Source organism: Diabrotica undecimpunctata, chromosome 9 (genome assembly GCF_040954645.1).
Source record: "Diabrotica undecimpunctata isolate CICGRU chromosome 9, icDiaUnde3, whole genome shotgun sequence".
Classification (NCBI taxonomy): Eukaryota; Metazoa; Arthropoda; class Insecta; order Coleoptera; family Chrysomelidae; genus Diabrotica; species Diabrotica undecimpunctata.
In genome coordinates this window covers 112,384,978-112,397,005 of record NC_092811.1, presented here as the reverse complement: position 1 = coordinate 112,397,005, position 12,028 = coordinate 112,384,978, and the positions used below count along the sequence as shown (strand labels likewise).

General features: G+C 33.5%; 1 protein-coding gene across 1 annotated transcript in view; it reads left to right on the top strand.

The window, feature by feature from the left end:
* The window catches only part of mfr (ferlin family C2 domain-containing myoferlin misfire), a 147,316-nt gene that overhangs the window by 100,866 nt on the left and 34,422 nt on the right, over positions 1-12,028 (top strand). The window contains exon 24 of the mRNA XM_072545025.1: positions 2,140-2,315. Within this exon, the coding sequence (XP_072401126.1) occupies positions 2,140-2,315 (176 nt within the window). The remainder of the gene's footprint in view (positions 1-2,139; positions 2,316-12,028) is intronic.

The following is a 12,028-nucleotide window of genomic DNA, read 5'->3' as shown; positions in this document are numbered from 1 at the left end:
TCTTGTAATAAGCCACTCCCGTAGAAATACTAGGAGTAGCTAAAGTTTTCATCAAATCAAATGTAATTACTGTTGTGGTATCTTTATTCTTGGCTGTATCTTCCTTCATTCCACTTCGAGCTGCTTCTGCCTTCCGCAGATGTAACTCTTTCTCTGTTTCCATTCTGCTTTTTTCTACACCTACACAGCTTTTTATTTTCATGTTATAAGCGTCACATCGTTTGCAAGTGTCAGTGAGAGGATAACGGAAATGAAGATTAAAATCTTCATTAAATATTTTCGAAAAGATAAATTTGGATACCTTCACTTCTGGTTCTTCACCTTGCACATACAAATCATAAAGTTTTGAGATATTTAAATCAGGTGACAGATACTCTCGATTAGGATTTTTGTTACGGCTATAGTGTGATGTATATTTGGCAAATTTGTTAATGAAATCTTTTATATTTTGAATATCGGTTTCCCTTGTCTTATTCTTAGGGGGGTGCTTGCCTCTTTTATCTAGTGGCGGAGTGATTAAATCGCCACCTATTGATTTGTTTAAAGCTCTGGTGAGCCTTCCATCTGAAACTTGTAGAGCTTTTTTGAAAAATGATTTACAAACAGTTACCATATCACATGATTCTTTCGGTAATGTATAAATTCGTGTCTTAGAACGTTTATTATGGTTTTGAGCTGCTGTATGTCGACCTTTATTGACAACATTTACTTGTATATTAATGTAAGCAGTCTGTAAATTAAAATCAGATAAGTTGTAGAAACTTTGGAAAATATTTTTTTTTTCTTCAAGAGAAGACAACAAATGACACTTTCGTGGACAGCTGCAAACTCCATGAAAAAATTGTTTCTTAGACACAATTCTACCACGAGAATTCAAATATGATTTTCCTGAATTTCTTTCCAACTTAGACTTAGATCTTTTCCAAACTGAATTATTTTTCTTACGTTTTTTACCCCTACTTGATCCAGGTTCCACAAGTCCATCTTCTGTGAAGCTTTCCCTAGTTGTAGAAGACTCAGCATCAGAAGGTGGATGGAAGTCAGAGTCAGAATCTGTTTCAAATTCACTGGGTTCACGAGTACTGGATGTATCCGACAACGGTATTTCCAAACTATAACAAAAATATTCTCTATTAATTATTAATTCAAGTGATCAAATGTCTTTAAAAAAAACTTTTGAATAAAATCCTTTACAAATGTCTTTAAGTTAAAGACTAACCTATGCTTTTGGCAACATCGCTTAGAAAACCATAAACATACCATAGATATTATAAAAATATGTCTAAGTAGTAAACTAGCCTGGTTTCTTCATTTTAAGGTTATAATCTTAAAAAATTTAGAATCCTAATTTAAATTTTGAGCCGAGATATTTACAATCACTATTAATTTACACTAAAATACAATAATTTACTCACCGTTGCTCAAGATTGCACAAACATAAACCGTATAAAAGGCTTATAGTACTTTAAAGAACGAATTAACGCTAGACAAGACTGATACAAACACACAAGGCAAGAGTGACAATGTCTAAAATATCATACTGCACACTGGCCCAACTGTCACTTGGGCCACGTTTCCATAACGAGATCATGTGAAATGTTTACCTAGCCTAACTGTACAAGTCGCGCCATCTCTTGGTATACAACGAAATGTTAGTTGAGCCACTCTGACTCTGAAATGAAAGATATGATAAAATGCCACCTATTTTACTACCTACCTGAATTATACAAAAAAATCAGTTGGGCCACTCTGCTTCTGAGCGACTCATATATTTATTGAGGTTTTCGCATTTACTTTCCCAGGAGGTATTTTGTGCTTTAGTTATTAGATATTTTACTAATCTGTTTGATCTTGCATATGTTTGACTATCATTAGGATCAAAAAGCTCCTACATTTCTTCATTTTAATAATTTTTTTTTCAATAATTAGAAAAAACTGGATTTTTATAAATTATTATATCCATAACTGGAAAACAAGATATCACAAAGTAATTTATCTTAAAAAAATACTGCTGGACGTTATATCCAGTATACCATATGGGACTTCTTGCTTTTGTTTAGACTCTCGCTTATAGAGATATGTTTAACTTCCACGTTCGTGAGATTTACATAATTTAAAATATTTTTTGCATTTTTTAAGGAACACTGACTCTTGAATTGGCTAAACTATATAGACCCGTGAAAACAGTTGCAAAATGCAACCTAAAAATTTTAGAAAAAGGTGCCCCAACAGTTAATCTGTTTAAGATACGAAGAACAAGAGGTTGGTGGCCATTTAAAGCATACGAGAGGGACGCTAAAGATGAAAAATGCACAGTAAGTTCTATAAGCTAATATGTTTAGTTGACGTGTGGTCCGAGGCCGTGCGTCAGTGTAATTCGCATTGTGCGTAACTCGATTTTATAAAATTTTACAGGAGAGCGAAAAAACTAATTTAAAAGATTTTTGTTACCGATTGGCAAGAAATTAGTTTTTACCACTACTAGTTAACTCAGATAGAGTTTAAATGTTCTATTTTTGGTTTTTAGATGAAATATTGTTTTTGTTTTAAATAAAATTGGAGATACGTGATTTCGAACTAATATTTTGAAAGCAAAATGGAAATACGCATTTTCCTGAAAAAAGTTTATAGTTCTGTTGTATACTTTTTCTTCAGTTGTTGCAAATGCTTATATTTTTCTTTCTTAATGGGAATTGTACCTCTATATAATGCAGGCAAAGAGTCAAAATCTAAAAATTTTGGATTTTCAGGTAATCTGACAGGAAAATTTTTCCATTCTAATTCAGAATGTCTAATTTTATAAACTATATTTTTGTTTGTAGAATTAATTGCCTTTAGGTCAACTACCTGGGGATCTCCGACTTTTTTTCCAGGTCGTATTGATGAGATAAAATTTATATTACCTTCAATGTTCTTAAAAAAAATCACGCGATAAGTACTCTACTCTGTAGGAATTTTTTAAGTATGCTTTTTTGCATATTATTACATAGTCAAGAGGTACATTAATTGTGGATTTTGAATCAATCTTTCTCTCGTAGAATGCATGCTATCTACCTTCATCTGGGTATGACCTTTCTGGAGATACTTTTGTATTATAATTAAATCTTTTTCTATTGGTAAGTTGAAGAGGGCGTTTGCTAACATAGCATTTCTGTTTTGAGCATCGCAACCATCGCTATACAACATATAATTAGTTGTTTTATCGCGAGGACTGGCCTCGACTTTCTTTTTAAGGAAATTAACTATTATGGTTGCAAACTCAGTAGCTGTTATCCGACCCTTTGTTTCATTCCCAAAAATATATTCACCTTGCTGGCGTTTTAGATCGTAAGTCGTGAAATTGTGTACGATAAGTTTTGTTTTGTAATAGAGGGAGCTCACATTGGAATTTGGACAGAGTAGCACAGATCAGACGTGGAATGCAATGACAGAACTTTCAGTTCCAAAAAAACTTATACAGCTTGTTAAGTTATGTGTGAATAGCTGTAGATCCAGAGTACGGATGGATAGGTAACAAACTCTCAGAATCTTTCAAAATAAGCAGTGGCCTGAAACCAGGAGATGTGCTGTCACTTCTCCTCTTGAATATCATTCTGGACAAAGTAGTTAGAGCAGCACAACTTGAAACAGAATTACTGACAGTAAATGGACCAAAATTACTACTAGCATACGCAGATGACATTGACATTGTGGGAAACACAGTCACCAATGTGAAGGAGACTTTTAATAAATTGGAGGTAGAGGCAAAGAAAACTGGTTTAAGGGTAAACGAAGAGAAAACCAAATACATGTGCATCAACAGACAAAAGGGACGAGATAGAATAGGGCAAAATGTTACAATATACCCATATAACTTAGAAAGAGTGGAGAGTTTTAAATATCTCGGAGCAACAATCACTGCAGATAACGATATCGCGGAAGAGATTAAAGGAATAATTCAGGCAGCAAACAGATGTATGTACAGCCTCCACAATACTATTAAATCTAAAATCCTAACACGAACATCAAAGATTAGAATATATAAAACGGTGATTAGACCGGTGCTCATGTATGGGTGTGAGACGTGGACCCTGACCAAAGAAACTAAAAGAAAACTTAGATGTTTTGAGAGATCTCAGATCGTCAGAAGAATCTTTGTGCCTTATCACGACATTAATAGCAACCAATACCGAATAAGAACAAATGCTGAGGTGAAGCAGATGTATAGAGCGAGGAATATAGTCCAAGAGATTAAATCCCAACGTCTAAGATGGGCTGGCCATGTCCATAGACTCCCTAATAACCGCTTTGCCAAGTAAATATGGGAGAAAGCCCCCACAGAAAAAAGGCCCTTAGGACGTCCACGAATGCGATGGAGAGACAATATATGGTCAGATCTAAGAACAATGGGGCTACCCACTGACCCCACTATTATGGGCGACCGTTCAAGATGGAAGCAAGTTGTGCAGTCCAACCCACCCGGGGTTGTAGTGCTACGAGAAAGAAAGAAAGAACCTTTTCTTAACGTGCTTCGTTTTTTAGCAGAATGTGAAGATTGTACTTATCGTGCGAAATATTCTTTGTTACAAAAGCTACACAAACATCATGTACAAAAAGGATGTACATATGTGAAATTATAAATATAATTTCAGTTAACGAGGACTGTATTACATAGGGCTGGTTCAAATAAATTAGGATATGTGGAAAAAGGTTATACAGAAAATAGCAAATTAAGTTTATACAAAGTCTTACCAATATTTTTGTTCCACACACTCACGGTATTGACAGGCTTACGCTCGTGGTTGTTTTTTATACGCGGAATCTGTCCGGATACCGGTTTCTGAACACGGTTTCGCGGTACTAACACTGAAATCACGAGATAGAGCACATTTTGCGTCTGTACACGATTTAAAACAGTATTTGCGGTATTTTTCGCGAAACTAAAAGCAGGAGAAAGATAATTAGTTAGCGGCAGTCAACAGTAGAGAGAAACCCTTGTCACCAAACGACAGTCAACAGGGGAGAGAGAGCGTCCGTTCACATCGATAGACAACAGGCAAGAGAGGTACGTCTGTACCAAGCCATAGGTAACAGGCAAGAGAGAGTATACTTATGCCTAGCGAGACTCAGCAGACGAAAGAGCGAACGACTATCCCTAGCGACAATCAACAATCAAGAAAGAGTCTTTCTTCTTGCTATTTTAAAACTGTCTGTATTTCTAAAGGAGGGGAGGTTGAACTGGAATAAGAAGGGTTATCAAGGGTTGGACTAAGGTAATGATTGTAAAATTGTGGTAGAAGGATAGTTAATAATACAGCGAAAAAATGACATGAATTTTCGCATCTGAAAAAATTATCACACAATAATCACACTTATACTTTTTAGGCTGGTATAAAGATAAATTTTGCTGATCAAAAATTATGATAAAGGTGGCTCTTAACATGGGTTTTATATTATTTTCCCAACAAAAATCTTTGCAGTAAGCTCTACATAATTATGCTTTTGATTGCCATACTGTTTCCAAGTATAACTTTGAACTATTTGCCCTGCAGTAATGGGACTCAAGTTTGGGTAATTTGTCGAAAAAATTTAATGTTTTGAAGATGCTTTTAAAGCTATTTATCTCTTTTCCGCTTTTCGGCTGCTTTTTAACTTGCTTATTATCTGTAATTGTTTCCCTGGCCCATCTCTTTATGGCAATTTCTCCAATACAGAATATATTTAAAAACATCTTTTTGCATACTCGTATTCTATTATGTTCAGCGTTTAAATAAAACTCAGTCGATGTTTGCCTTCTAGATATTTCCCGTTTTCCCTTCGTCTTTCTATAGGTTTCACAATTACTAATGTATTTACAAAAAAGCATTTTTTTACCCCAAGCATTTTTCCATCTCTGCTTTCATGATTATGAAGTCAGGGTCTTTGGACGTTTCATTGTCTTGGCAGTTCGTTTTTTGCATGCACGAGATGCCTTCTTCTGCTTTTTCTGTGCCATTAGTGACTGTGTTTGTAATATTAAAATCGCCCAAATTCATTATGATATACGGTTCTTCCTCACAAACATGATTAATAAGCATTTCTTCGGTTTATCTAGCATATTTCTCGAGATCATCAATAATTGGACTGTTATTTGCCTTGCATACTGTTTGTTTGCACGGCAATAACACTGTCGATGGTGTTTTATTTCATGAAGCAAGAGCAAGAGTACAGTTGTCTAAATCAGGCTCTTTAACTTGAAAACTGTCCTTTTTTTGGTGTCGTTTAACTTTGACAGCACACGTAGAAGGTTTATAATCCTGTCTGCTCTTTAAGCCATTTCTGTAACAAAAATAAAATAGTACAGTCTTATTTTACTTTTGAGTTTAATATGAATAAAAAAGTAACGAACTTTATACAGATTTTTTTTTATTTAACTAGATTTCAACGAAAATCATCCCATACTAAATACGGAAGCATTCAAATATAAATAAATTTAAAAGAGAACAATTACTGACTTTTACAATAGGTATGCATATTATTAAATGCTAAATATGTACATATAAAAATAAAAATTGTTTAATAACAGTAAAAAGTAGTCATATTTATTGTGAAAATATTCGTATCTCCGTCTTGTGTTATCTTTTTCGATTATCGCATAAATAATATTAAACAATAGACTTACCTTTCTTATGATATATGAAACTCCACGCAGAGTTTAAGCAAAAATTGAAGATTTTTACGATAAAGTTCAAGTAACGCGAATGTGTTGCAATTGCTCCGCGAAAAATATACGTTAATCTCGCAGACCGACGTGAAATTGTGTCGCTTCCAAGAGATCGGGAAGAATGAAAAATTCTCTTGACAATATCGTCGGCTTATTATGCTATGCGTGTATTTATTGTCGCGGTTACCCGGTTACCTGTTTTCTGGTGTACCTGGCAACACTGCTGGTCTCGGTCTTCGGTAGTGGTGCGAACTCCAGGCTTAAGAGTGCTCATTTGTTTTGCTTGAATACGCCCTATTGGTTACGTGGACACTATTTTTATTCAGGTTTAAGTTCCAGTTGATAGGTAAGTCATTTACAAGTAGGTCCAGTAGGTTAGTTTATTTAAGATTTAACAGCAAGTTCAAATAAAAATAAGGTTACTTACAGCTAACAACAACGATGAATATTGTTAATTTACTTTTGTAACTAATCACCTTTTACAATAAAATTTGTTTCGCATTGCAGCAATGGACAAATTCCTTATTAAAAGAAAACGCAGTTCTGACGATGCACAAGTTATAAACTATGGATCAGTAACTAGTACCTCTGTAGAGGGACAGCTTCCCATTTCCCAACCAACCAAAAAAGTTAATCGCCAGTATTCGGAAGAATATTTGAATTATGGCTTTACATGGAAAGGTGATGAAGATTGTCCCATGTCAAATTGTCTTGTGTGTGGTGAAAATTTATCAAATTCGGCAATGGTCCCGGCTAAACTAAAACGCCATTTTTCTACAAAACATGCCAATCTTCGTTCTAAAAGCAAAGCGTACTTTCAAAGATTGTTGAACATGCAAGAAAAGCAGATAAGAAGTTGAAAAAATTGTTAAAATTTTTGACAAAGCACAATTAGCTTCTTACAAAATGGCTGAATTAATAGCTATAAGATTGAAACCGCATACTATTGCTGAATCTTTGGTATTACCAGCATGTGCAGAAATGGTAAAAATTATGTTTGGTGAGGATGTAAAAAAAGAAATTATGAAAATTCCCCACTCCGACGATACAATAAGAAATAGAATTAAAAATATGTCAGACGATATTGAAAGTACAGTTTTTGGTATTATGACACGAGAAAATTTTACATTGCAAGTTGACGAATCTACTGACTTTAGTGGCAAAGTCTACTTAATAGGATTCATTTGTTTTATTTCTGAAAACAAAATAGTAAATCAGTTTTTATGTTGTAAGGAACTTACTGAACATACAACGGATCAAAATATTTTTTAAGTGCATTACATCATATTTTGAAGAAAATAATATATCATGGAATATGTGCGTGGTGATTTGTACAGATGGGGCACCATCAATGTTAGGCTTTATTAAGGGACTTGCTACACTTGCGAAAACGAGAAACCCAAACATAATAATTACGCATTGTTTCTTGTACAGAGAATCACTAGTATGCAAAACGTTGCCAAATGCTTTAAAACCTGTGTTAGATCAAGTAGTGGGAATGGTCAATTACATAAAATCAAGGCCATTAAAAACACTCCTTCTTAAACAGCTTTGTTTTGCAATGGAAGCACAACACGAAGTTTTGCTTTTGCATACTGAAGTTAGCTGGTTAAGAAGAGAAAAAGTCTTGAATCGAGTTTTAGAGCTTAAATGGCCAAAAATGTTTAGAATTTTTCTAGAATCTTTAGCTTTTTTTCAAGGAGAAGGTGCAACAACAGATAAATTTGTAATATATTTAGAAAATAATATTTGGCTTGCCAAATTAGGATATTTGACTGTCATTTTTTAATACCTCAATAATATTAACACGAGTGTCTAAGGAAAATCTGAAAATATTTTGTCTTGTACTGACAGGGTTTCAAATTATCAGGGTTTCAAAAGAAAATATTTTTTTGGAAAAATCGCATATTAGAAAAAGGTACATTGGATATGTTTCCCAGTATTAGCGCAAATATTGAAGAAATGAAATCCGTTATCATTGAATATTTGACGCCATTAGAAGAAAAAATTGATCACTACTTTCCTTCCCTAAATACAGATAATTACGATTGGATTCTAAATCCTTTTATCTCGATTAATATGTCGAAATACCAGCTATCATTACAAGAGGAAGAAGGGTTAGTAGGCTTGTCAACGGATCGAACTCTGAAACTAAAGTTTTCTGAAATGTCACTTGAAGAATTTTGGATTTCTGTGCAAGCTGAACACCCGCTTCTTTCTACAAGAACATCAAAGGTATTACTACAGTTTGCAACTTCATACTTGTGTGAATTAGGTTTTTCAACCTTTACAAACATAAAAACAAAGAAACGTGAAAGACTAGGAATATTGATGAAGAAATGAGGATAGTGTTATCGCTTATTAGACCGGACATTGCTCAAATCTGCAAAAGTCATCAGGATCAAGTGTCGCACTAAATTTGTGTAATTTTTATGTCTTTAGGTTAGTTATGCCCATACATCTAATTTGTTAATGTATTTACCAATCTACATATTTTTTGTTAATTTCTATTTTTAGAATATGTTTTTATTCTTATATTTTGTTTTTGCATGTATTTGCAGTTAAAGAACGTATTTTATTTACATTTGTATTTACATTTGCACCCCTTATTTAGTGTTTACTATAAAATAACACAATGGTGTTCATCGAAATTGGTCAAACGTTCCCCAGCTGTGAAAAGGTTAAGAACCACTGGGCTAAAGATATGGTATCGTTGTACCAGATGGCGCAAAAAGTAATATTAAAAATAATGGAGTTGCCCACTATGCGAATTACACTAACGCGTGGTCCCTTAAAGATAGCAGCCATGTTCTTCTATTGTGCGAGTTTCAGACGTCGCTGACTCATCCATTTTTTTACAAGATCCCACGCACTCCATATATTTCACCTTTGTTGTACACGAATTTGAATAAGCAAACACAATAATAATATTTTGAATGTCTGGAACTTACGCCTGGCACTTAACCTGTTAAAACGACATAAAAAACTTCTCATTGAATCATGTTTATGTAGGGTCTCTGAAATTTATGATGGTAAAGGTTATATTATATATTATACAGTGTAGGTAAAAGTTTATGGTCGGTATGGTAAAATTTAACAGGATATCTAACACAGATATAAAATCATATTTTCAGCGAATAGACAAAGATAACAATTATATTTCCCCTTGGTCTCCCCTCCATATTTGACGCCCATTGCCCATTGGTGAGACGATTAGTTCCGATCAAAGATATTTTACATATCTCTGGTTCTGATCCTAATATAAGAAACTAGATGTGGGTCGTTGACATTTTAAATATACAAATAGTACTTACATTTACATTACACATTATTAAATAGCGAATCGTCTAAATTGACATTTAAAAACTTTAAATGTCATTTAAAAAGTTTTTCCACTTTTCTTGTTAGCCGTGTTCTTCTTTTATTTAAAATTAAACCAGATTTTGAACATGTGTTCACAAGGAACAGATTTTGTTACAATACTACAATATTTTATAAATATAGTGGTTAAGTTAGGATACACATGGCGATGTAAAATTGTGGCATATTTCCAATAAAAATTAGTAAGCTGCTATTTAAATCCATTTCGCCAAATTTTATTATCTTAGAACATTGTTCAAATGCTAAAAAGACGACAGGTCAAATAAAACCAATAAGTTTGGCAACGTTGAATTTTCCCTTTTTATTATTTCCACTCATGTATTTTCGGCAATATTTAAAGGGCGAACCTAAGATACCTCTCTTTTTAAACAGGTGTTTCTCACTCCATCTCACATAAGGTCCATACCGACCATAAACTTTTACCTACACTGTATAATGTCCTGCATTATGTAAATAATCTGTAAGTATGAATAAAATATATTAATATGGAATATTATTATCCTTTCTATCTATTTATAATTAGTAATTTTTTTAAATCAGGTCTTTAAAGAGTTTCACATTGATTTGATTTCAATTTACGAAAAACACGTAATACAAAATTTATAGACTTCATAAGCTTATATAAGAAATCTAATAGAGTTCATTTTGTTGCCGGCGTTTTTGGTTACTAATAGAATTTAGAGCGACTTTTAGCGCAAAGCAGTTTCGTTTCTAAAATTCAATCGGAAACGACGTGTTAGGAACACTTTCAGCAAAGTGGTTTCGTAAAATACATTTTTCTCTCAGACGGAATATTTAGGTTTCTTTAATTTTCTTTGGTATTGGCGGATTCTAACAAAAATATATTTTTCAAGGGTAGTTAATTTAGAAACGAGGAAATTTTAGCTGAAACTAGGAAATAGATATACTTTGAGGCAAAGAAATAGAATTTTAAATTAATGTAAACTACAAAGTGTTAGAAACTACAAAATATTAGATATGTGGACGATACGGTCATATTTGCAAGTGACATGGAAGATCTACAGTACATAATACAACATGTATACAATGCATGTGAAAGGTACACTACAAATGAATCTCAAGAAAACGAAATCAATGACATTCTCAAAAAAACCACAAAATGTAGATAACCTGATCATCAATAATACAACGATCGAAAGAGTAAAAACATATAAATATTTAGGAACGTGGCTAACCGAAGATGGAGATCAAACAAAAGAAATCAGATCTAGAATAGGAATGGCAAGAAACACGTTCATAAAACTGAAGAACTTACTTTGCAACCGTAACCTTAATCTAGAGATCCGCACAAGAATGCTACTTTGTTACGTTTTTTCTACTTTACTATACGGCATGGAAGCGTGGACAATAAAACAGTCTAAAATCAAAAAATTAAACTCATATCGTGGACTGAAAAAGTAACTAATATAGAGGTGTTACAAAGAATGAAGAAAGAATGTGAAGTCATAAAAACTGTTAAAGTTAGAAAGATTCAATATCTGGGTCATATAATGAGGGGCGAGAAGTATGTATTACTTAGATTAATTATGCAAGGGAAGATACAAGGGAAGAGAAACCCAGGACGACGCAAAATATCCTGGCTAAGAAATTTGAGAGAGTGGTTCGGTTGCAGCTCATTAGAATTATTCAGAAGCGCGGCCAATAAAATTAAAATAGCGATGATGATTTCCAACCTCCGATAGGAGAAGGAACCTGAAGAAGACAAAGTGTTATGTAAACATCTTAGTTAGGCCATTCATGTAACATGTAAAAAGTACTTCGTTTCAGAACAAAGCCTTGAACAAATTGAAGTTTTAGTATGAAAATATGGATTTATATCAAAACTATCAGTCTAAAACAACGGCGTCATTGTTTAAACATTGATTTTATAGCAAAAATCAATCAATCAATAAGTATGTTCAGATGATGTTGCAGGTTTTGTGAGGCTTGTATGGGATCTTTATT